This window comes from Ciconia boyciana, chromosome 8 (assembly GCF_034638445.1).
Source record: "Ciconia boyciana chromosome 8, ASM3463844v1, whole genome shotgun sequence".
NCBI classification, from domain to species: Eukaryota; Metazoa; Chordata; class Aves; order Ciconiiformes; family Ciconiidae; genus Ciconia; species Ciconia boyciana.
In genome coordinates this window covers 9229979-9253129 of record NC_132941.1, presented here as the reverse complement: position 1 = coordinate 9253129, position 23151 = coordinate 9229979, and the positions used below count along the sequence as shown (strand labels likewise).

Sequence of the window (23151 nt, the reverse complement as noted above, 5' to 3'; positions counted from 1 at the left end):
CTTTGTATAAGGTTGGAAATACAGAGGATTGCATCAGAGAAACACGCAGCTCCATCACCTCTTTTCCTCTTTATCACCCCAGCTACGGGAACCGGGATATCAGCTATCTGCAAGGCTCAGAAAGGGTTACGGCACAGCAAAGCCTGGCAGATCTCCATGCAGAAGAAACCAAACCCAGTGGTAAATCCTGCTATAACAAGGCCTAAGTAGTCCCTGCAGAAGGGAGTGAAATTATGCCTGACCTTCGACCTACCCAACTCTTTCAAGTAGAGCCATCCCTTGCAAAAACTTGGCGGCTATATGAACCCGGGGTGTGGTGTTCGCCTGTGGGGGCTGTCTCCATTCCTTGCTGCTTCCCTGTCCTTGACAGGTTGCTCCCTTTTCTTCTCTGTCTCCCACAGCCAGAGCTTCCCTCTTCCAGCTGGAAGAGCACGGGCTCTTCCCAACCCCGATTTCTCATTGGGATCTCCCGCTCCATTGCAGGTCTCCATTCAAAGAGCCACGGGTGCCTCCAGGAAGCTCTGTCCCTGTGGAAAGCATAGCTCCGCCTGGCTTCCACCACTCGCTTTTTAATATCCTTTCCCATGCACGTTCCTCGTGACATTGGCATTTGTGCCCCTGGGGATAGAAGGAAAACATTTTCCTTTCTGTTTTTAGAGAGGCTGCTGATTTTTCTGCAGCTCCCTCTGGGTCTTGCATCCTCTCCGAGACCAATCCACGCAGTGGCCCCTCAAGAGGCCAAACAAACACCGTTGTCCTAGTTGCTTGTGCACAGGCCTGGGAATCTTGCCCTACTCTCTCCTCCTCCTGACCTTGTTTTCCTCTGAACACCACAGCAGTAATTACCCTGAGGTTGAAGGGTTATTCGAAAGCAAGTACTGCATCTTGTCCGCTCCCTCCTTTCCATCTGCTGTTTCTCCTTACGCTGGAGTTAAACTCTGCCTGGAGTTTCCTTTGTGTCGCTATTAATTGAAGGCAACACCACCAGCGAGGATGGTGGGTCTGGGTGGGAATATGTGTCCGGATCCCCGTGTTCCTTATGCCCCAGTGCTCCGGCAACACCACCAACAGCCAAATCGCCGGTGCACTGGGGCCACTGGACCTGCCGGCAGGTCCGTTCCTGGGGTGTCGCTCCCAGTCTGGGTGCTCTTATGGGCACTGTTTGACTGCATCCAAGAAAAGCATTAGCTGGACGCTGGAGCAGAGATGGAAAAGGAGGTGGAAAGACTGGTCAAAGTGCACGGCGCGTGGCTGGGCTGCCTGGCTTGCTGCCAGCTGAGGTGGCCGCGTTTCCAAAGCCAGAAATGTAGCAACACTCGGGCAGAGTCAACATGTAAATATGAGCAGCCGGAGTGTCTGGGGTGGGTTAGTTAATGCCGAAATGGAGCGTTTTGCAAGAAGAGATAAAATCATCTTCGTGTTTAGGAGGAGGGCTTGGAGTAGATTTCCAGTGCAGGGGCAAATGATCCAGCATTCCTGTACTGTGTGGTTCTCTTTTTCAAAGCATTTGTGACTGAGTATGGATTTAGCCTGAATGTGCTTTAGCCTGACGGTTTCTGCTTCCCAGGGCAGAGCTCCCCACATGGCACTGGCTCCTCTCGAGAGCACGGCTGGGCTTTTCCAGCCCTCAGGGGCCGGGCACAGCTCAAAGAGGAGCTTGTTTGTGGCTGAACCAACAGACCTGTGGTGGGATGCTTTGGGCAGGAGAGCTGTTGTCCCCCCTCAGCCCCTTTCCCGTGCGCACCCAACCTGGCTGCAAGCTGTTTTCCTTGATGCTGGTTAGGAGGAGCTTGGGAAAACCCTGTGCTGCTGGCACGCCGGGTGCCGAGGGTGGCACGGGGCGCTCACCCATGCCCTGCCCTGGCGGAGGGGAAGCCCTCTCCAGCTTTTACCCCACCCAGGGAGAGAAAAGTGGGGTTTGTGCTGTAAAACAGCTCTTCCTCCTGCCAAGCGCTGGCAGCCCCCAGCCCATCCTGCTCCAGCTCTGCACCCCTCTGCCTGCCAGCCAGGGCCGGGGGCCGTGGCCACTGCCAGGCTCAGGAAGCCCCAGCAGCCACCCAGGAGCCAAGGTCTGGCGTGGGGTGAGCCGGCGGACCCCCCGCACCCGGAGCATCATCCCTCTCGCTTCCAGGCCGCTAATTAAGCATCTTCGGCTACGAGCCAGTCTCCCAACCCTGTCTCTTGCCCTCCTGCCACCTGCCCGCACCCGGCACCCCAGGGTGGCTGGGTGACCCCCCTTGCTGCCTGCACCCCCCGCTGCTGCCGGCACCCCCCGCCCCTCCTCCCCAGGCGGGGGCTCTGGGGGGGCGACCCGCGGTCACCCGCTGCCCGGCGCGGCGGGGCCGGTCCCCGCCCCGGGGGCGGGCGGCGGAGCACGTGGGGCCGCGCCGGGCCGGGCTGAGTCACTCCCCGCCCCGAGCCCCGCGGCGGAGCGGAGCGGAGCGGAGCGGGTCGGTGCGGGTCCGCGGCACGGCTCGGGACGCAGCATGAAGGCGGCGAGGCTGTGGCGGGCGCTGCTCTGCCTGGGGCTGGGGCTCTCGCTGCTGCTGGTCGTGGCCGGTGAGTGCCGGGGAGCCGGGGATCAGGGGAGCCGGGGTGCCAGGGAGCCCGGGGAGCCGGGGATCAGGGGAGGCAGGGATCCCGGGGTGCCGGGGATCAAGGGTGCCCGGGAGCCCGGGGTGCCGGGGATCAGGGGTGCCAGGGAGCCCGGGGAGCCGGGGATCAGGGGTGCCAGGGAGCCCGGGGAGCCGGGGATCAGGGGAGGCAGGGATCCCGGGGTGCCGGGGATCAAGGGTGCCCGGGAGCCCGGGGTGCCGGGGATCAGGGGAACCGGGGAGTTGGGGTGCTGGGTATCAGGGGTGCCAGGGAGCCTGGGGTGCCGGGGAGGCGGGGTGCTGGGGATCAGGGGAACCAGGGAGTCCAGAGTGCTGGGGATCAAGGGTGCCAGGGAACCCGGGGAGCCGGGGATCCGGGGTGCCAGGGAGCCCGGGGTGCAGGGATTCCGGGGTGCAGGGAAGCCTGGGGTGCAGGGATCCGGAGTGCAGGGGATCCGGGGTGCAGGGTTGTCCGGTGTGCAGGGGATCTAGGGTGCAGGGGAGCCCGGGGTGCAGGGGATCCGGGGTGCAGAGCAAGAGGTGGGGTGCGGGGTGAGAGGGTCCGGGCTGCCATGTGCGGGGTGCAAGGGTGGCGAGTGAGAGGCTGCACAGCCCCCAGGGCTGCCAGTGCAGGAGCAGAGGAGTTCAGGTCCGCAGCCCCATCCTTGCTCCCGAGCCGGAAAAGCTCAGTCGGGCTATCCCATGCTTTCAGGCTGAGATAACCGTGCCCGCAATGTAAACAGCTTCCCTGGGACCGCCTGGCACAGTGTGCCTGGCTGGCCTGGCCAGGGGAACCCCGGGGAGAAGCAGCTCCATCGTCACCCTGTGGGTCATGCCTGGGGTGGGTGACTCCAAAAGGGGTGGGCAAGACCAGGATAAAGGGGAGCAAAGCCCAAGTGCAGGCTCTGGGCCAGGGGCAAAGGGCAGCAGGAGGGTGTGCTGTGAGGAAGGCCCTGTTTGTGCTTGCTCTCCCTGGGGAGAGGTGCCCGTTTTGCCCTCCCGAGACAGGCTTGACCTGGCCTCCCCCAGCCCCGCTGGGATGAGCCGTCCCAGTTTTCGAAGGATGTTATTTTTGCCTTCCAGCCAGCCTGTGGGTTCATATAAGCAAACATTTCCAAAAGCGGTGGCTGATCTTTGTTGCCTTGGTTCCTGACTGTCCAGCCTGTGACAGCTCTGTCCCTGACTGGAGAAAAATGTGTGTGGGGAGAACGGAGATGCTGAACTGCTCTGAAACCAGGCCTGAAACAACCAAGAAATAGGAGCATCCAAAACTACTTGCCACAGTGGAAAATGTGACCCGTGTGCCTTGCTGCTAGGCAGGGGGCTGGCTAGCAAGACCCACCATGTAAGGGATTATTCCTGGGAGGGGATAAAAAGGAGTCCAGTTACTTGGGATAATTGAAGTATAAAACTGGGACCCCTCCTGTCCCGACCCTGGGAGGAGCCCTTGCTCCTTTGCCACTGTGTCCCACCCCAGACACTCCTGCGTTGGAGGCAGCACGGATGCCGGGGAGCACACGTTCGTTGGCGCTCCGTGCCTGCAGAAGCAGCTGGCTCCTGCTACTGAACAGAAGCAGCTCTGTCCACAGGGCCTTGGCCGGCTGCCGGGAGAGATCCTTGGGATGGGGCGGCTGGATGCGCCTGAGACCTGTGGAGGGGCGTGGGGCAAAGGCATCCCCACGTATCAGCACGAGCTCTCTCCTCCCATGCTGTAGCTCATGGCAGCGCATTGATGGAGCATGAGGTCATGCAGAACAGGCTGGGCAGCGCAGGCAGCGACTTGAACCGGTGCCCAAGTTTTTCTGCCTCCTGAGGCTGGGTTAAGGGAGCTACAGCATCTTTTTGGAAACCTTCACGTAACGCTGGCCTGTCTGCCACCAGTGTGTACCCTACAGATGTGGAGTGTCAGGAAGAGTAGGAATAACTCAAAGGAGCCCTGCTATTAAAAGACTAATGAGTAGGAGCTCTCTGAGTAGTAGCTTAGGCTAATGAGAGCTGTGCTGTTTGGTGTGGATCCAGGCAGCGAGCCCACAGCTCATTAACTTCCACCTTCTCCAGGGCATGCAGGTAGTGGGGGGTTATTCCCAGGTCTCCACCTGAGTTCAGCCCTTGCTCTGACTCTGCAGCATGGCAGAGAAGAGCCTGGCATCACGGGATGTGCTGTCCCAGCCTTGGCGAGGAGTTATTGAGGCTTTCAGCCAGATCTGTGGGAGTCTGGTCTAGATTTATGGAGAGTGTTGCTGTCTTGCAGCTCTTGGGGCAGAATATTGAGGGTAGGAGGAATTTCAGGCCGGCTCTTGCAGTCTGATTCAGCACTGCAGTGGGGAGCAGAAGGTTGATGGGTGCAGTGGGTTGATCTCGGCTGGCTGCCAGGTGCCCAGCCAGCCGCTCCCTCACTCCCCCACCTCAGCAGGACAGGGAGGAGAAAAGATGAAAAAGCTCCAACGTGGGTCCTTCCCATGGTCTGCAGTTCTTCATGAACTGCTCCAGTGTGGCTCCTTTCCATGGGGTACAGTCCATCAGGAACAGACTGCTCTGGCGTGGAGTCCTCCATGGGCTGCAGGGGGACAACCTGCTTCACCATGGTCTTCTCCATGGGCTGCAGGGGGACAACCTGCTTCACTGTGGTATTCACCATGGGCTGCAGAGGAATCCCTGCTCTGGCACCTGGAGCACCTCCTCCCCCTCCTTATTCTCTGCCCGGGATGTCTGCAGGGCTGTTTCTCTCACATTTTTCTCACTCCTCTCCCACAGCTGCTGTGCAGCGTTTTTTACCTTATCTTACATATATTATCACAGAGGCAACACCAGTGTCAGTGATGGGCTCAGCTTTGGGCAGCAGTGGGTCTGTTTTGGAGTTGGCTGGGACTGGCTGTCTCCAACATGGGGGCAGCTCCTGGTGTCTTCTTGGAGAAGCCACCCTTGCAGCCCCCTGCCACCACCACCTTGCCACGTAAACCCAATACCATGGGAGATGCTGGAGATGGATGAACAGGCAGGGAAGATGGTGCAGCCCCACCAGTTCCCCAGGGGGACCTGCCTGTGGGCTGGGGCTGCCTGGTGAGACCTGCTTGGAGAGCACTCGGAGTGAACCGAGTTCCGGCAGGCATCGTGCAGGGATGGACCCTGTGCTCCCTCCTCGCGTGTCTCCAGCATCTGGGGGCCGAGGCATGTGGGCTCCCCCTACAATGATCTTTTTTTTTGGTCTTACGAGTACTAACTTTCATTAGCAAAACCTAGCCATGGGACCAGCCCCATTCCCTTGAATAATCTTGTCCTGCTCATGCCTGAGCGAGCCCCAGCCTGGCCACCCCCACTTCCCAGCTGAGCAGCAGAAACACTTGGTGCACCAAAGACCTGGTTTTCCCCTGGCTTCAGTTTGACGTGCAGGCTCTGTTAAACCCCTTTTTTAATGTGCCAGGGCAGGGCAGGTCCTGGCCGCTCTCTCATGCTCCTGGTCTCAACCATCGCTCTTGAACGCCGGCAGTCCCGCACAGGATCCGGCAGCTGGTCCGGCTGGCCCCTGCGGGGTGCTCCCCTCCCCACGGCATCCGCAGGGGAGCAGTTCCTGCTGTCGAGCCAGGATGCCTCCGTGTGCATCTGCGGGGCTGTGGCAGATGCCCGCCATAGGGATGGCTTGCAGTGGCATGTGGCTTTGCTTCCAGGTGACTTCTGCGACGTAAACCACTGTCAGAATGGGGGCACCTGCCTGACCGGCATTAATGAGACCCCCTTCTTCTGCATCTGCCCTGAGGGCTACGTTGGGATTGACTGCAATGAGACGGAGAAAGGTGAGGTGCTGACCCCATCACGGGGGCCCTGTGAAGTCCAGGAACCTTGCAGCGTGGCAGCGTGCCCTCGTCGTGGCCCTGCACCGCTGGCCCTGGGGTCCAGCCCTGAGGTCCAGCCCTGCTGATGGGCACATAGAGCGGAGATCCAAGCAGGGATGCAGTGACCTCCATCACCTGGGGGGAATGCCATGTCTTCGGGGAGCAACAGCCCACTGGATGCTCTTATTCTCCACCTGTGCCCATATTAAAGCCATTTTCCCCCTTTTCCCCTTCCCCAGGCCCCTGCCACCCCAATCCTTGCCACAACAACGGCAAGTGCCAGCTGGTCCCAAACCGGGGGGACGTCTTCACTGACTACATCTGCAAGTGCCCTGCAGGGTACGATGGGGTGCACTGCCAGAACAGTGAGTATGGTGGTGGTGGGATGACACCAGGGGGGCTGCTCTGCCGCTAAGGGCTTGGGGACCCCCCGGGCAGCACCAGGGGGACAACCGGGGGGTGTTTGCAGCTGTGGCTGCGTTGGGCGCTAGGCTCTGTCGGGGACCATGGGCTGGTTTGGACCTTGCAGGGTGGAGGGAAGGACCACGGCGTGGGGACACGGCTGTGTCTGAGCCTCGCTCTGCATCTCTGGAGGGACATGGTGCCTCGAGTAATGGGACAAAGGGTGTCTCGAGGCTCAGCCTGCTCCACGCGGGCTCCCAGCCTTGCTGTGGCTGTGTGTCCTGATGCGTGCGCGTGGCTGCAGTCAGCGGGGATACGGCTTAGGCAGCTCCTTGGGTTAGATCTTCAACCCGTGCCACCGTATCAGCAAGGACCTTGCCATGGCCCTTGCTCAGGGGATGCCTCCCCCTCTTCCCGCTGCACTGATTGAGGGGTCTCCTCCCCAGGAGTGGCTCTGGGGTCACCTCCTGAGCCCCCCCACTCTATCTCCTAGACAAGAATGAATGCTACTCCCAGCCTTGCAAGAACGGAGGCACCTGCCTGGACCTGGACGGCGACTACACCTGCAAGTGTCCTTCTCCGTTCTTGGGGAAGACCTGCCACGTCCGTAAGTCCCTGGCACCAACTGTACAGAATTTCCTTTCCCTCCCTGTTCCCCACTGCTCTGTCCCCCATTGCTAGCGTGCCCAGGGAAGATCTCACCAGCTGGTTTGGGGGATCTGAAGGGCAGCTGTGGGTGCCTGTGTGCTGGCTGCCCTTGATGCCAGCAGGCCTAGTCCTGATGGAGGGAGCATCCCCAGGAAGGTGCTGTCTCCTTTCCCCCACCAGACCTCCATGCTGTGAGAGGGACTGATGGATGGTGCAGTTTTGGCTGAAGGCTGAGGAGGGGGGACACCTTGGGGACTGCCATGTCCTAGGGCTGGCCTCCATCTCCTGCCCTATCCCCAGACAAGAGGCAAATGACCCCCTGGTTTTGCTCCCTGGTCACCATCTCTCTTTGATGCTGATGTCCCCACTGCCTCCAGGCTGTGCTGTTCTCCTGGGCATGGAAGGAGGAGCCATCTCTGATGCCCAGCTCTCAGCATCCTCTGTCCACTACGGCTTCCTCGGCCTCCAGCGCTGGGGGCCAGAGCTTGCCCGCCTCAACAACCATGGCATCGTCAATGCCTGGACCTCCAGCAACTACGACAAGAACCCCTGGATCCAGGTACCCGCACCAGGACTGGGAGCATGGGCATAGCGGGCAGCCCCAATAGCCACGGCTGGTCTTGCAGGGCTGCTCTCATGGGATTTCTCTGCTCCTGGTGGCAAATGTGGGGCTAAATTGCTGCAGCAGGGTGCCACCCAGGGGCATCTTGTGACATGCCTGGAGAAGGCAGGGTCCCTGAGGGGAAGATGGGGACCTGGGGTGGTGATCCCCCCCTTCTCTGCCCACGCTGGGAGGCAAGGCTGGAGAGATGGAGGGCTTTCGCTGCGGAGGAAGTCGCAGCGCCCCGGGCAGCCCCTCTCCTGGTCCTGATGCCGAGCATGAGCCCACCCTCCCATCCAGGCTTGGTAGGCACAGGGGCTGTGCACCCCACCTGTGCTGCGCCCTGCTCATGCTCTTCTCCCCTCCCCAGGCCAACCTGCTGCGGAAGATGCGGCTGAGCGGGATCATCACGCAAGGCGCTCGCCGCGTGGGCCAGCCGGAGTATGTCCGCGCCTACAAAGTCGCCTACAGCCTGGACGGGCGGGAGTTCACCTTCTGCAAGGACGAGAAGCAGGACACAGACAAGGTGGGCTGCGATGTTCTGCATGGGGGACATGCCGGCTCCCCCCACCCAGCGGTGCTGCGGGTGCTGAGGTGGCTGTGAGCTGCGTCCCACACTGTCCCCATGTTTGGGAAAGTGCTTTTGACCTGGGTCAAAGCCACATTGGGAACCACCCTAGCAGCGAGACAGCACAGATGGTTCCAGCACCGGGCAGTGCTCTGGCTCTGTTTAATTGACCATAATAAGCATAACCAAAGCAGCAGCGCTGACTTATTTAGGTCATTCAGATAACATCTTTATTGCTGACACACTGTGGGAACTGGGCATGGTCTGGAAGTGCTAGCAAACAGCTTATGCAGCTCAGTGCTGTGTCTGCACCGAGCGTGAGCCGATAGTGTATCTCACTCTTGAAGCAGGAATAGTCACTGAATGCAGCACTATCCACTCTCAGTTTTTCATGGCAAGTGTCTTGTGCTTGTTTTTTGAGTATCCAGAGAATGGCTGGGAAGATCTGCCTTGCTTTAAAAAAAAGAAAAGTTCCTCTTGTTTCTACAGCGGTGGAAAAAATGCATGAAAGCATGACCTGACTGTATTTATTGTGTTGAAAAGAAAGAAGCAAGCCACCTCTCTGCTTGTCGCAATTTGGGGACCCTTGCTGTAGCGGGAGGGATTTTATGCATGAGGCTGCGGGAGGGCTGGGGCACTCATCCCTGCTTGCCGTTGCAGGTTTTCCAGGGGAACATGGACTACGGCACCATGCAAACCAACATGTTCAGCCCTCCCATCACTGCCCAGTTCATCCGCATCTACCCCGTGATGTGCCGCCGTGCCTGCACGCTGCGCTTTGAACTCATTGGCTGCGAGATGAATGGTAAATGTCGGTGACTCTCCGCTCCCCAGGGACCGCAGGGCAGGGGGTGACACGGGGCAGTGCATCACCCCTTCTACCAGTTCTGATCCCCTGGGACAGGGAATTTGTGAGCACTTGTTTTTCTCACGCTGGCTACCTGATGCCTGGAAATACCCACAGGTGCTTTTGGGGAGCACAAGCTGTTAATCCCACCAGCTCAGCTGAGCTTGAGCTGTATTCTCACGCTGCTAACACCCTTCCTAAGCCGGGGTTTTTTATTGTGCCCCCTCCTTGTCTGAGCTGTGAACCGGCTGCTTTTCCTGCCAGAGAGCTTGAAAAGCACCAGAGGATCAAAGTCCTCTGGGAAAAGTGGGGGGTGATTAGCCTGAGCCTTTTCCCTGTGCCTCTTACATTCCTGCCCTGCGGCACATCCCTGGCAGCCGAGCAGGACCCGTGTGCCGGGGTGGGAGTGGGGTGCTGTGGGGGTTTGGGTCATGTCCTGCTGCTGCGTGGGTGCGATGCCAGCCATGCTTTTGGCTAGGGATGTCTTTGCATTGCTCTCTTCACCCGTGAAAGCATCCTCCTTTGCCTCCTGCCCAAGCCGACTGTATTCTGGAGCCGGGCTGTGCCGCGGACGTCCATGCGTCCCTGCAGCAGGAGGCACTGTGAGCCAGGGAATAGCTGGGAGCTAAAAATCCCGGGAAAAGGCGAGCCGGCTGCGACCCCGCGCCTCTGCTGAGCCTTTCCCTGCCTGGCCCTGCCTGCCGCTCTGGGCAGTGGAAACGTGGGAGCGTGGGGATGGAGCCTGCCAGGGCTGCGGGGTTTTGCTTGCGGCGGTGCTGTGGACTCTTTCCTTTTCACCGCCTGTATAAACTGTTGTGTTACAGTGTATTTCAACACGGCAGGTTGCTCGGAGCCTCTGGGCATGAAATCTCGCCTCATCTCCGACCAGCAGATCACAGCCTCCAGTGTCTTCAAGACCTGGGGCATCGACGCCTTTACCTGGCACCCCCATTACGCTCGCCTGGACAAGACGGGCAAAACCAACGCCTGGACAGCACTCCACAACGGCCAGTCCGAGTGGCTGCAGGTGGGTCTCGGTGCCCTCCCTCGGTAACCTCATTTCTCCTCCCCAGCTCCTCCAGCGGTGCCTGGGGCCACCTCCTGTGCCTGGGGCCACCTCCTGCGCCCGGGCGGCTGGAAGCAGGACGGGCACAGGGGGAGAGGCCAGGCAGAGCTGCCAGGATTGTGCAGCTGGAGCCTTGCCGCTGGGGCACGCAGCTTGGCAGTGCTCTCCCCGAGCTGGGATCGCAGGGACAGGCCAGGATGGGGCCACAGCCACCGGTTTTAACAGTGATGCTGGAGCGCGGGGTCAGAAACATCAGCGCCTGTAGGGACAGGGACACAGTGATGCCGTCTCCGCAGAGCTTCTTGTGGGGTGCACTGAGCCTGCAGCACCCCAGCTCTGCATCACCCCCTTGGGAACCACCATCCTGGCCTGAGGTGACTGTCCCATGACCCTCCGGCTGCCCGGAACACCACGTTTGTTTTGCAGAAAAAAATCAGGTTTGCTTTTCTCTTCCCAGTCTGGAATGGGAACAAATAGTTTTGAAATTTCCTTCTCAGTTTCCTTTCCTCCCCTGTTTTTATACTTTTCACATGATTTAATGACATAATGGGACAAAGCAGTTTAGATATTTGTTCCACTTTTTATTTGGGAAATGATTAAAAGCAGCTGCTCCATGGCCCTAAATAAAACAATTTATCAAGACGTCTGCTGATGGGGTTGGGATGACACGCCAAGTGGGGCTGTCACACCGCAGGCTGCCTGTTTGTGTACTTGTATATAGATTTACATGTATACTCATATGTATACACATATACGTGTATATGTATAGCTAGTACTGCCCTTGATAAGCATAAAATAGGAACTAAATTAAGGAGACTTTCAGCTCATTTGCTGGGTTACCCTGTAGTGTGCCAGCAGCTGTAGCGCAGTGTGGCAGAGTAAAGAGAATAGAAACCATCTCACTTACAACCCAAATGTCAGACTGCGCTGAACTGCATATTTTCTCAGTCAGAATCACTTTCCAGTGGAAATGCATTTCCTCCGGGAATCCTTTATTTTTTTTTTTAATTGAGATTTTTTTGCTGTCATTCCCACATTGACCTTTTCAGCAAAAAATGTCGAGGTGGCAGCAGTGGGGAAGGGAGCTGAGACAGTGGGGTTTGCATCCCGCTTTGGGTTGCTTTGAGGGATGCTGTGAGTGTTAAAGGGTCAAATATTTCACAGTAGTGTTTTATTAGTTGCTCTGGCATTGGGGCAGGGGTCGAGCAGTGTTTTCTCCATTCTTGACCCCTGAGGGCCAGCACGTCCCGACTGCCTCTGGGACATGCAGGATGCTCTGGGGTGGGAGCATCACTCGTGCAAGGAGCCTTGACAAGCCTTGTCTCCATGCCAGATCGACCTCCGGGACCAGAAGAAGGTGACGGGCATCATCACGCAAGGAGCCCGTGACTTCGGGCACATCCAATATGTGGCAGCCTACAAGGTGGCCTACAGTGACAACGGCACGTCCTGGACCCTCTACCGGGATGGCCACACAAACAGCACCAAGGTGTGTGGGGCAGGGCAAGGTGGGCAGGGACTTCCTGGGGCTCAGGGATGCCACTGTGGGGAGGAATGGGATGGGATGGTGGCGGGGAGGTCCCGGCGGTGCTGACACCCACCTTTTCCCCCCTAGATCTTCCATGGTAACAGCGACAACTACTCACACAAGAAGAACGTGTTCGACGTGCCCTTCTATGCCCGCTTCGTCCGCATCCTGCCCGTGGCCTGGCACAACCGCATCACCCTGCGCGTGGAGCTGCTGGGCTGCGATGAGTAGGCGCCCGGGGAGGAAGGACGGGGCTGCTCTTCCCCGCCGCCCGGCCCACGCCCTGCCCACCCCTGCCCGCTCCTGCTCCGACCTTACACCTTCCTCTCCGTGTCCCCAAACTCGGGAGGCGGCCGGGAGGGCTCCCCTGCCCGGTGTTGGCACTGGGGCCACAGCACTGCACTTTACGGGGCCCTTGCAGGTGGGATGCGGGGATGGCTCCTGCCCTTTCACCCCACTAGCCAGGGGTGAGACCCCCTCCTGCAACTGGGGCTTGGCTGGGGACCCTCTCCTGCAACTAGGGCTTCCTTGGAGGACCCTGTCCTGCAAATGGGGCTTTGCTGGGGGACCCCATCCTGCAACCAGGGCTTGGCTGCATCCTCCCAGCTAAGCCTGGAGACAAATTTTCTCCCCCTTTTTGCTTCTGCTTCCAGCAGAGAGGCTGCAGCCAGCGGCAGCTCCCTGCCTGCACTGGGGCTCAGGGCTCAGCAGTTCTGGGGGGCTTCGGGCAGGCACCCCGGGTTCGCAGCCTCCGATGTCCCTCCTGTTCCCTGCATGGCTGCAAGCAGGGGCTCCGAAAAACCTACTCGGCTGTTGTCCCTGCCCATTTTGCCAGGCCCTGGGTCTCCTTGCCTGTGGTGTCAATGACACATAGTGCGAGGGGCGTGATGAGACAGCTCCTATCAAGAGGCACCGGGTCCCCATTGCCGGTGGCTCTACCTGCTGGGCACTCCCGGCAGGTGCCATGGCTGGTGTTTTGGCAGGCGTTGCCCATTCCCCTTCCTGGGGTGCCAGCTCCAGCGTCCTCCAAGTCTCAGCACTGCCGCCATCCCCACCTTACTGCAGTTTGGGGTGCCTGGAGGTCCCTTGTCCCCAGAGCCAAGCGGTGACCAGGGGGGCTGCAATCTGGTAGTGAGGGAGAGATGGTTTGTAGCCGCAAGGGTGTGGAGAAAAGATGGGAAAGGTGGTGGTTAAACCACCCAAATGTAGTAGGCAGAGAGCTGTGCCATGACCTTTTTTGTAACCTGATTTCTTTCCCTTTCTGTGGGGTGGAGGGGAGCCTCTTGCAATGCTCGAGCCCTCGGGATTAGCAGTAGGAGACGAGCGAGACCCGGCACCAACAAGCGGGAGTGCAGGCAGGGTGTCTGGGCAGCAGCGTTGGCGGCGATGCGTTCCCCGCCTGCTGGATGTGAAGCGGCCGTGGGGCCGGGCTGGCGGTGGGTTCGCTTTGGCAAGCACCGAGGGAGCCCGGGTGGGATGGCGGCGGCGGCCCCGCTCCGGGGTGTCTCTGACAGTATTAAAACCAGCTGAAACTTTGGGGCTGTCGGCTTGGCTGCTCTGTGCCTCCCCGAGAGCCACCTCCCAAAGCACGGCAGGTCCAGTGATCCCCTAGGATCCCCTCTGAGCCCCCAGGTCCTCCATCCCAGGGGGCTGCAGGCTACCGTCCTGACTTTGCACCTCTCCTGCTTTCACAGACCCTCCTAGCTCCCTTCTCTGCCTGAAAAACAGGGTACCAGGGCTTTGTGCATCTTCCGTACTACCTCCGCCCCATCGCAGCTGCCGGAGCCTGTGCTCGCAGCTGGCCAAGTGCAGCAGGATGGGACTTGGGCAGGGGAAGCCGCTATCAGCACCCCACGCCCTGCATCTCCTCCTTTGGCTTTGGTTGTGGAGCAAATCCCCCAGCTTGGAGCAAAACTGGCTCTTACGCCCCAGCGCGCTCCCAGGGCTGGAGGGAGCTGTGGGTTTTGCCAGGGCTGCCTGCGGGGATGCTCCCAGCAGAGTCCCCCTGGGCAGGGCAGGGGGACGGATGCTGCTGGAGCAGGATCCCCCTGCATTGAGGATGGGGTCCCTGGTAGGGAAGGAGCACCGGGGCGAACAGGACAGAGGAGCTTTGCTCCTCTCCAGAGTCTTCTGCCACACTGGGCAGGAACCCCTGAGGTTGACACGAATGGCCCAGTGCCACCTGCATCCCACCACAGCTCTGCGTCCCCGCAGCTCCAGACAACCCCCGTGCACCTTCTCGCTGCCGGCAGTACCCTGCTCGGCCATGCATCCCCTCCCTGGGCCCTGCCCGCAGGAGGTGGGCTCCTGCCTGGCCCCGGGGGTGCCAGCCCCGGGCACCAGAGGGGCTGGGGAGCTGCTTGCAGAGACCGGGCTGAATTCATTGTGGCTGTGGCTGCTTGGTGACAAATAGCAGCCACAGCTAGAGCTGGGGACGGGGAGGGGACAGTCAGCCTGGTTCACTTCCAGACATGCCACCCTTATCGCCTGGAAGCTGGGGCAGAGATAAGAGCAGCTTGCTCCGACTCCAGCCAAGACAGCCCCGAGCTGGGGGCATGGCAGAGGCTCCATGGGGAGGGTGATGGGAGCAGATGCTGCGCGTCAGAGCAGGGGATGCATCTTCAGCGCCCGGCCACCACTTCCCCCTGCCCGTTGCCACCCCCCAAGTGAGCCCCTCTGACGGATGCTGAGCCCCTTCCCAGCTCTGCGATGTTTCCTTCCTCCTCTGCAGCCCCAGGATGGGGGGGTTGGCGAGGGCCAGGGCACCCTCCACGCCATGCACAGCCTCTCACGGCTTGTCCCCATCCCTTGGATGCTCTTCCCGGACGCGGCTGGGTTGCTGGGGCAGCAGGAAGGCCAGGAGGGCCGGCACGCTGCGGCCGCGGCACCCCGCTGGCTGCTGACTTTGCTGCTGGTGCTGCCAGCTGCCTGTGAGCTGGTTCCTCAGGAAGCAGCCGTCGGGGAGAGCATCCTCTCACCTCCACCCGGAAAGCCCAGCACAGATCACAGCCTCCTCCATCCCACCAGGAATGTGGGTTTTCCTGCCCAGTTTGAGCCTTGGGCAACAGGTTCCTGCTGGCATTGTCCTGTGCAAGCGGCATTTCAGGGAGAAATCTCTCTGGTGGGGCCACGGCGGAGCTGTCAGCTCCTGGCTTTGAGGCGGGGAAGACAGGAATGACATTTTTATGGCTCCTGTTCAACCAAAAGCTCAGCCAGCCCTAAACACGTGCCCTAAACACGTGCTCCTGGGTCAGAGCTACCCTGACCCTGTGCAGCCTCACTCACCCTGAAACTCATGGTCCCACCCAGGGTTCCCCTCGGGGAGCAGAAAACAAATCTGGGATTATCCCAGAAGCTCCAAAAATAGAGTGAGAGGCGGGAGGGAGCGAAGGGGATTCCTCCTTCCTTGGGGGGCTGCTGGTGGCTGGATCCTTCCTCATGCTGCCTGCTCCCCAGGAGGAGGTGGAGGGCATTGGTGGCCACATCCAGACAAGAACCGTGGCCGAATGTGAGCCACAGCTGTTGCTGAAGAGAGATGTACAGAAGCATTCCTCTCCCCTTCCCTGCCGCTGCTCCCCTCCTCGGGCCGGGCAGAGGATGGCTCCTGGCAGGCGCCGTGGTGCAGGCAGCGCAGGCAGCACAGGGCACTGTGTGGCTTGTTCCTCGGCTCTGAAACAATGGGGTGGCCACGCCAAGGAGCAGTATGCCCTGACGGGGCTGTCCGTCTGTCTGCACAGCTCGGGGAGTGGAGGGAACCATCCGGCTCACCAGGACACAGACAACTTGGGCACGCGACTGCAGGGGGGCACCAGTGGCTGGCATGCAGCTGGGATGCAGCCAGGATGCAGCCGGAACGCCATCCCACCACCTCCTCCGGCCATGGGGCAGGGCTGGGGACCCTTGGCCGGGATGCAGGCAGCGCAGCGGCCCCGTGCCGCCGTTCTAGGAGATGTCATCGCCCCTCCATTGTGGGCTGCGGAGCAGCCTGCTCTGGGCCCGTAAGCAGGCAGCGTGCCCAGCCGTCACGTTCCTGCGTCCCTGGGCAGCCTGACCCCGCCATGTCCCTCCTCGAGGAGGGCTGGCAGGCCCCGATGGGTGGGTGTGCAGCAAAAAGGAGAGCGAGGAATAGCAGTGCCTCCAGACAGCGGGTCCCGCAGCCATCCCCAGTCAGGGCTTCCCATGGGGGACGGGAGCCGCTGGGCCAGCGCTGGCGGCAGATAACGCTGTTTCCGTGCCGGCTGCTCCCTATCAGCGTGGCAGTGGCAGGCAGACAAGTTCGCACCCCGAGCGGGCTGTGCCGGGGGGCTGTTGGGAAGGGGTCCCAGTCCCCTTCACCCCACAGCCAGCCGCGGGGCAGTTTATTTTTGCTCGAGTTGTTTTCTTTCCGGCTTGACGCCATCCCGCACGGCGGCAAGAGCTGGACCGGGGCCCCTGCGCCTCATTTCCTTGCCGTAAAACAACAAAGCGGGGGTGAAGCGGCGCACCGAGCCAGGGCAGCAGGTCGCCGGGTCGGGGCACATGCCACTCCGTGGTTCCTCCATGTGCTTGGCCCCACCGGCCACTCCCGGACCGGCATCCCTCGGCTGTGCTGCTGCCGTGCTGCCCTTCCTGAGGGCCGGATCTGGGGCTCTTGGAGCCAGGGCTGCATGTCTGTGTGCTCGTGGGAGCTGGTGCAGAGGGCATCACCCAAGTCTAGGGATGATGCCCCCTCAGATGGGTGCAACCGGGCACCCCAAAGCTTTTACCCTGGTTTCTGTGCCTCTGCTTTGCCCCCACAGCCCTAAGCAGACCCCGAAGAGGCTGAACCCCGTGGCTCAGCTGCCTCCCCTGGACCCCAGAGCAGGCAGGTGCTGCCCGCACGTCCTGGGTATGGACCACCACCCGCCACAGCTCACCCATCCCTAGCCGCTCGTGTCTGCGGTGCTCCTGCCACGTGCGTGCTCAACGCCACCATTGCCTGGGCACCGCGGCCAGTCCCCCTGGTGGGACGTGGGACAAGGGATGGCTCTTCTCCCCTGGCAACGTGGATTCACTGGGGCTTTGCACAGGGCATCACAGTTTACCACCAGCCCCAACGGGGCACCTCGCTCCCCGCCGCTCTCCCCTCCAAGCTGGGGGCAATGCTGGCAGCTGGCACATCACAGATGAGGTGCGTGGGCAGCGTGTGGGCAGCGTGCAGGCAGCATGCAGGCAGCATGCAGGCGCCCGGCGAGGCCGTCGCTCAGGCACGGCGGGCAGGCGGGGGACCGGGGGCACCCACCCCAGCTCCGGGCTGAGAGCAGGGGGTTGGGAAAGGCGTGTGTTTCCCTTTAAGAGGCAGGCCCTGGAGCTGCTTCCTCTCAGCCCTGCAAGAGCCCTAAACACAGTGCATCTGCCTGCAGCCTGCCTGCACGCCTGCCTGCAGCCTGCCTGCAACCAACGTGAGTAGAGCTTGGCCCCGGAGCCGGGGCTGGGGAGGGCTGGCACCCCGGGGTGGTAGGCACCCCGCTTGCCGCGGAGGGCAGCGAGGGATGGCATCGCCATGGAGGGTGCCGGCCGTCACGGTGGAAGGTGCCAGGCATCGCTGCGGTGGGTGCTGCAGCACGATGCTCGCTGGCACCGGCAGCTGAGGACGCCGGGCCCCCCGGCATGTCACCGCGACGCTGGGCTCTGAGGGGTGGCTAGGCACTGGGGACACAGGGGGGCCAGGGCTGCTGCCCCCCAAACCGAGGTGTGAAGCTGCCGGTGCCTCGAGCCCTGCTGCGTGCGGGCAGCACGTGGCAGCGTGCCTGCGGGTCCGGTGCCTGCCGCACGGCGCATCGCTGCCGCCGGGCTCCGGGGCTGCGCTGGCTGTCGAGCGGGTGCACCCCGCGCCCTCCAGCACCGGCTCTGCAGGCCTCGGTGTGTGGCAAGTGTGGGCTGCGCCCCACGGGGAGGCGAGCGGTGGCACTGACCGCAGAGGAGAGCCCGGGAGCAAGCAACCCATGGTGAGAGCAGCCGGTTGCATGCCCTGGTACCCGGAGACCACCACCGTATCCCGCATCGGACCCTGCCGGGGATGAGCACCCGCTCTCCCACAGCTCCCTGGCCTGGGGCACCTTTGCAGGCACTCGTAAACCTTGTCTAAGCAGGGGGCACAGATGTCAGATCCCTCCCAGTCTTGGAGGGGGGCTGCTGGAGGCTTGCTGGGTGCCGGGCCCCCTCTGCCGGCTCCGGGAGAGCTCGCAAGCCGGCAAATACTGCTGCGAGCTGCCCTAGAGGAGCCCCATGCAGGGCACCCTTGGGTGCCCGGGGCATCCAGAGCTCAGGGCAGCGTGGGTCTCCGGTGCCCTGGGGCAGCCAGGCTCCCCCCCACCCGGGGGACGTGGTTTGGGAGCGATATGTGTTGCATGGGGTCAGCGCCAGCCACGTCTGTGGCGCAAAACGGCAGCCCTGGGTTGGAGCCGGGGGTCCTTGGCCAGCTGGGTGCTGCCGGGCTTTGTCCGGTGCTGGGGCAGCAGAAGCAGCCCCAAGCTCTCTCCTCCCCTCCTCGGCTGGGTTGCACGCTCGGCTGCCTCTGTAAACCGAGCTTGTGGCTTACAGAGGGGCTTGGCCACTTCTCTCCCTCTGCACCTCCTACGTGATGTCTTCCCAGTGCTCCCTGTTCAAAGGACACCCTGGGATCCCTTTTCCCCCAGCTGCCCGGTCCCCAGCTTGGTCTCAGCTCCCCACTCCGGGCCGGCCGCTCTGCAAGCCCCAATGAGTGGCAGCGGCAATGCAGTGGTGTGTGGCGTGGCCCAGGCGGGAGGATGAGGATGGAGGGGACTGGGAGCCCCGGTTGTGGGGCAGGTCTGGGGGCACGGCTCAGGTTGCCTGCGCCCTCCCCTGCGAGCAGGCTAGCCACTCTGCCGGCTATTCCCACCCCTCTCCTTGCACCCCTGCGATGGGGTTTGCCTGCCGCCGTGTGCCAGGCAGCACTGCGGCCCTCCTGGTTATTTTGGGGTGTTACCGCAGCCCTTTCCCCCTCGGCAGTTCAGGCTCAGGGTTCGGCCTCGCTCCCCAGCCATGCTGCTGCTCCCACTGCTCCTGGAGGCCACCCTGCTGCGGCTGGCCAGTGGCTCCCACCACCCCTTCTACAACGGCTTCTACTACAACCACATCATGAACGACAAGGGCAACGGGCAGGAGAAAGGTATGTCGGGGACTGGCAGGGCTGGTGGAAAGCGGGGCTGGCAGGTCAGTGCAAGGGGTTGAAGTCCCCCCTGCATCTGGGATGGGGCTGGGACCCATCCCCTGGGGGGGGATGTGGGGCCCAGAGGAGCAGGTGGGGGTGCTCCAGGGGTGCTTGGGCGATGCTCATGGGATGCTCAAGCAGAAGAGGAGGTGGCTGGAGGGAGGGAGCGGAGTGGCTGCAGGGAGGTTTGAGGACACTGCCCAGCCCTGGACCCTGACCCACACTTCACGCCTTCCCTCCCTGTCCCCAGTGGTTTACTTCAACGGGGCCAAGCTGGTGGTGGAGACCCCCAAAGACCCCGTCTACAGCTCCAGTGGCGCCAATGTCACCCTGCCCTGCCACTACCATTACGAGCCCGACCTGGAGGCCAAGCGCAAGATCCGCATCAAGTGGTCGAAGCTGCGGGATGACTACACCAAGGAGCAGGACGTGCTGGTGGCCATCGGCAAGACCTACGTGGCCTTTGGGGACTTCCGGGGCCGTGCTCACCTCCACCAGGCTGGCCGGCGTGAGGCCTCGCTGGTTGTCAGTGATGTGCGCTTGCAGGATGATGGCAAATACCGCTGCGAGGTCATCGATGGGCTGGAGGACGAGAGCAATGTGGTGGACCTCCGGCTGCAAGGTGGGGGCATGGTGGGGACCGTGCAACTCCCTGTGCCAAGCCAGTGAGCCTGGCTTTCCTGTGGCACCCCCTCCTTGGAGGAGGTAGCAAGGCAGGGGGGTCAGGGAGCCCAGCCGTGGGCAGAAAGGGGCTAGGATGCTCAGTGTGATGGGGTGGTGGCTTAGGGCTGTCTGACTGTGGGGTGTCAGCAGTGAGTGAGCCCAGAGCAGTCTGCCCAGCCGGGATGCTGGGGATGCCGCTGTGGAGTCAGAGCTGGGTGTGACCCTGCGGCCGCAGCATTTCCTGCCTTTATCCACCCATGTTCCTGTTGTGCTGCATCCTGTGCAGCTGCCCCCTCGCCTCCCAGCTCTGGGTATCCCCATGCATCTTGTGATGAACCTTGGTGACTGGTCCAACCCCTCTTGCTCACTTGTCATGAGGGACCTGACTCAGCCCTGGCTCCACTGCCAAGCTCAGAGCTGTGGAAATGTCCCCCTTGCTGTGCCCCTATCCACCCCCTCGGCCCCTGGGCCCTGCCTCCTATGGTGGCTTGTGTCACCGATCCCTGTGACTGTGGTCCGTGGTGGTGGCGCACATGTTCCTGTAGTCCGTCCATCCCCGTGACAGTGGTCCATCCATCCCCATGTTGGTGGTCCATGTGTCCCTGGGATTGTGGCCTGTACGTCCCTGTGACGCTGGTCCTCGTGTCCCTGTTCCTGTAGCCCGTGCGTCCCCATGCCGATGGTCTGTCCATCCCCGCAGGGGTGGCCCATGCCTCCCTGGGACCACTGCCTGTGTGTCCCCAGGACCGTGGTCCATATGACCCTGTGGTGGCGGTTCCTGCATCCCCATTAACATAGTCTGTGCATCCCTGTATGTGCAGGCGCTGTCCCCACGAGGGTGGTCCGTGTGTGACCAGGACTGAGCCCTGTGTCCCTGTGCCACCAGATGTCGCTGGCAACTCGCCTCTGGCGGCTGCATGCCCGTAGCAGCCCCATCCCTGCATGCCTGAGACTTGGGCTGTGCCACCCTGGGGTGGTCCCTGTCTCGGAGACTGAATTTGGGATGGGTTGGGGAACCCCTGCAGCTCCTGTTGGGCCGGACGGGGGGGGTGGGCTGCCCGCGGAGCCGGCTGAGCGCCCCGTCTGCCCCCAGGCGTCGTGTTCCCCTACCAGCCTGCCCACGGGCAGTACCGGCTCAACTTCCACGAAGCCAAGCGAGCGTGCCAGGAGCAGGGTGCCGTCCTCGCTACCTTCAACCAGCTCTTCCAGGCCTGGACCGAGGGGCTGGACTGGTGCAACGCGGGCTGGCTGGCCGATGGCACCGTGCAGTACCCCATCCGCCTGCCCCGCAAGCCCTGCGGTGGGCTGCACCTCGCCCCGGGCATCCGCAGCTACGGCCCCCGCCACTGGCACCTGCACCGCTTTGATGCCTTCTGCTTCTCCTCTGCGCTCAGAGGTGGGTGCTGGGCCAGGGGCTGGGGGGTGGGATGTGGGGAAGATGCTGTGCCCGATCAGTGGCATCCCATTCCCCTTAGGGGACAGGGCTCAGCCCGGGTGCGGATGCTCCACATGGGGATGGCTCTGGGTGATGCTCAGCACTGATGCTCCCATCTCCCTCCTAGGAGAGGTTTTCTACCTGGACCGCCCGGCCAGGATGACGCTGGAGGAGGCCAAGCAGAGCTGCCAGGACGCGGGGGCTGAGATCGCCTCGGTGGGACAGCTCTACTCTGCCTGGAAGTTCCTGGGGCTGGACCGCTGCGATGCTGGCTGGCTGGCGGATGGCAGCGTCCGCTACCCCATCGCCAAGCCCCGGGCCAACTGTGGCCCTCTGGAGCCTGGTGTCCGCAGCTATGGCTTCCCCAGCAAGGGCAGGTTCGGGGTCTTCTGCTACAAGGAGAGATAAGGAGCTGGGAGGGCTCCTTGGCCAGAGGATGTTTCCAGCCTGATGGTGACAGGTGCCCGGTGTCGGGTGTTTCCCAGGGCTGTTTTGGGGGTGACTGGGGGGAGGTGGGGCAGGGGGAGGCTTCTTTTTGTTTTGTTTTGTTTCCTTCCTTTATATTTTCCACATCTTGCTCAGCAGCCAGCACATGCAGCTGCTCGGGGCGGCTGCCAGCTGGGGCAGTGTGGGACCGTCCCCAGCATGGGACGTGCATGAGGACGATCCCCATGGGCTGCTGCCACCCAGCTTGGCCTCTGCCACCCCGTGGGTGGTGGCCCCTTCCCGCAGTGGCAGCATGTCACTGACAGCCGCCTGCCCTTCCACGCTGGTCCTGCCCTTGAGCTTGCGGGATAGGAGCAAGGTGAGGCTGGATTCGGCCAGAGGCAGAGAGTGGAATGTCTCCGTTGCATCCCAGTCCCTCTTCCAGCCCCGTCCCCATCCTGCTGAAGGATGCCGTTGTGCCTGTCCCAGTGGGAGCACCAGTGCCTTATCTCCACATGCTCCTCGCCCGGACTTCACTTGAACTCCAGTGCCACCTTCTTCGAGCATTTGGTTATGAAAAGATGTATTTTCCTGGACCTCTTCTAATAAATTGGTGGAGAAAGCCCTGGAGCGACGTGGCTGTGTCCCCATCTCTGTCCCAGCAACGAGTGAGGGGTCTGCCAGGTGGAGAGGATTTGGGGGTTCCCAACTGGACACCTGGGCCTGTCTTGTCCTTGGCTGAGCGTTGTCTCATCGCTGCTGGGTCAGCCCTTCGCCCACCCTGCTCCCTCATTAATGAGTGTTAATTAACCCCCTAGGTGTCAGGACTGGAAGCTGGAGGGTGAAGCATTTCCTGCTGGCGATGGGTTTTAGATGGGTTTTAGGCATGTGGGGAAACCACCTCCTGGGGCAAGAGCTGAACAGGGGTGGCCAGGGTCCTTCTTTGGCTGGGGCTTGGCCCCCACACCTCTGTTGTCACCAGAGCTGCACCCTTGGGTGCTGGCTGGGGCTGAGCTGGTCCCGTATAGCCTGGAGGACCCTGTTTGGCTTCCCCTTTCTTCCCTGCTGCGGGAGACCCCCTGCAGCCCATGCGGACACCCCTCTTTCCCCCAGAAAACAACACCAACAAAGTGCCCGTTCCGGTTTCACTCTCTTTATTATTTATCATTCTTTCAAAATAGGATATGTTCAAAAATATAAATAGGTGCAGGGAACGCTGGTGCCCCGCACGGTCCCCTGGAAAGAGCACGTTGTCCCGGGATGGGCGCTGCGCCGCAGGGGGGGCGGTGGGGAAGCAGAGAGGGGCCGCAGCCCCCAGGTCCCAGGACTCAGCATCCCCTCACCTCCCTCC

General features: G+C 61.7%; 2 protein-coding genes across 3 annotated transcripts; both read left to right on the top strand.

The window, feature by feature from the left end:
• The first annotated feature begins 2397 nt into the window (after positions 1-2397).
• MFGE8 (milk fat globule EGF and factor V/VIII domain containing) lies at positions 2398-13620 on the top strand. 2 transcript variants are annotated; one of them, XM_072870894.1, is made up of 10 exons: positions 2398-2559; positions 6260-6385; positions 6664-6789; positions 7320-7433; positions 7852-8033; positions 8446-8601; positions 9304-9448; positions 10333-10517; positions 11890-12045; positions 12172-13620. In XM_072870894.1, the coding sequence occupies exons 1-10, from the start codon at positions 2487-2489 to the stop codon at positions 12313-12315; spliced, it is 1407 nt and encodes a 468-aa protein (XP_072726995.1). In that variant the 5' UTR covers positions 2398-2486; the 3' UTR covers positions 12316-13620. The 2 variants fall into 2 exon arrangements, with proteins under 2 accessions (XP_072726995.1, XP_072726994.1); XM_072870893.1 differs by having other exon boundaries at positions 10315-10517.
• A 3825-nt stretch (positions 13621-17445) lies between these two features.
• Positions 17446-21865, top strand: HAPLN3 (hyaluronan and proteoglycan link protein 3). Its single transcript, XM_072870293.1, has 5 exons — positions 17446-17504; positions 19075-19234; positions 19527-19898; positions 21033-21335; positions 21502-21865. The coding sequence occupies exons 2-5, from the start codon at positions 19108-19110 to the stop codon at positions 21780-21782; spliced, it is 1083 nt and encodes a 360-aa protein (XP_072726394.1). The 5' UTR covers positions 17446-17504; positions 19075-19107; the 3' UTR covers positions 21783-21865.
• The last annotated feature ends 1286 nt before the right edge of the window (positions 21866-23151 follow it).

Excerpts from the sequence above, each read along its gene's own strand:
- MFGE8 (XM_072870893.1), top strand. The coding sequence starts at position 2,487 with ATGAAGGCGGCGAGGCTGTGGCGGGCGCTGCTCTGCCTGGGGCTGGGG. Across the intron at positions 2,560-6,259 it reads GCTGCTGCTGGTCGTGGCCG|GTGACTTCTGCGACGTAAAC; the intron begins GTGAGTGCCGGG and ends CTTTGCTTCCAG. Across the intron at positions 9,449-10,314 it reads CATTGGCTGCGAGATGAATG|TGTATTTCAACACGGCAGGT; the intron begins GTAAATGTCGGT and ends GTTGTGTTACAG.
- HAPLN3 (XM_072870293.1), top strand. The coding sequence starts at position 19,108 with ATGCTGCTGCTCCCACTGCTCCTGGAGGCCACCCTGCTGCGGCTGGCC. Across the intron at positions 19,235-19,526 it reads GGGCAACGGGCAGGAGAAAG|TGGTTTACTTCAACGGGGCC; the intron begins GTATGTCGGGGA and ends CCCTGTCCCCAG. Across the intron at positions 21,336-21,501 it reads CTTCTCCTCTGCGCTCAGAG|GAGAGGTTTTCTACCTGGAC; the intron begins GTGGGTGCTGGG and ends TCTCCCTCCTAG.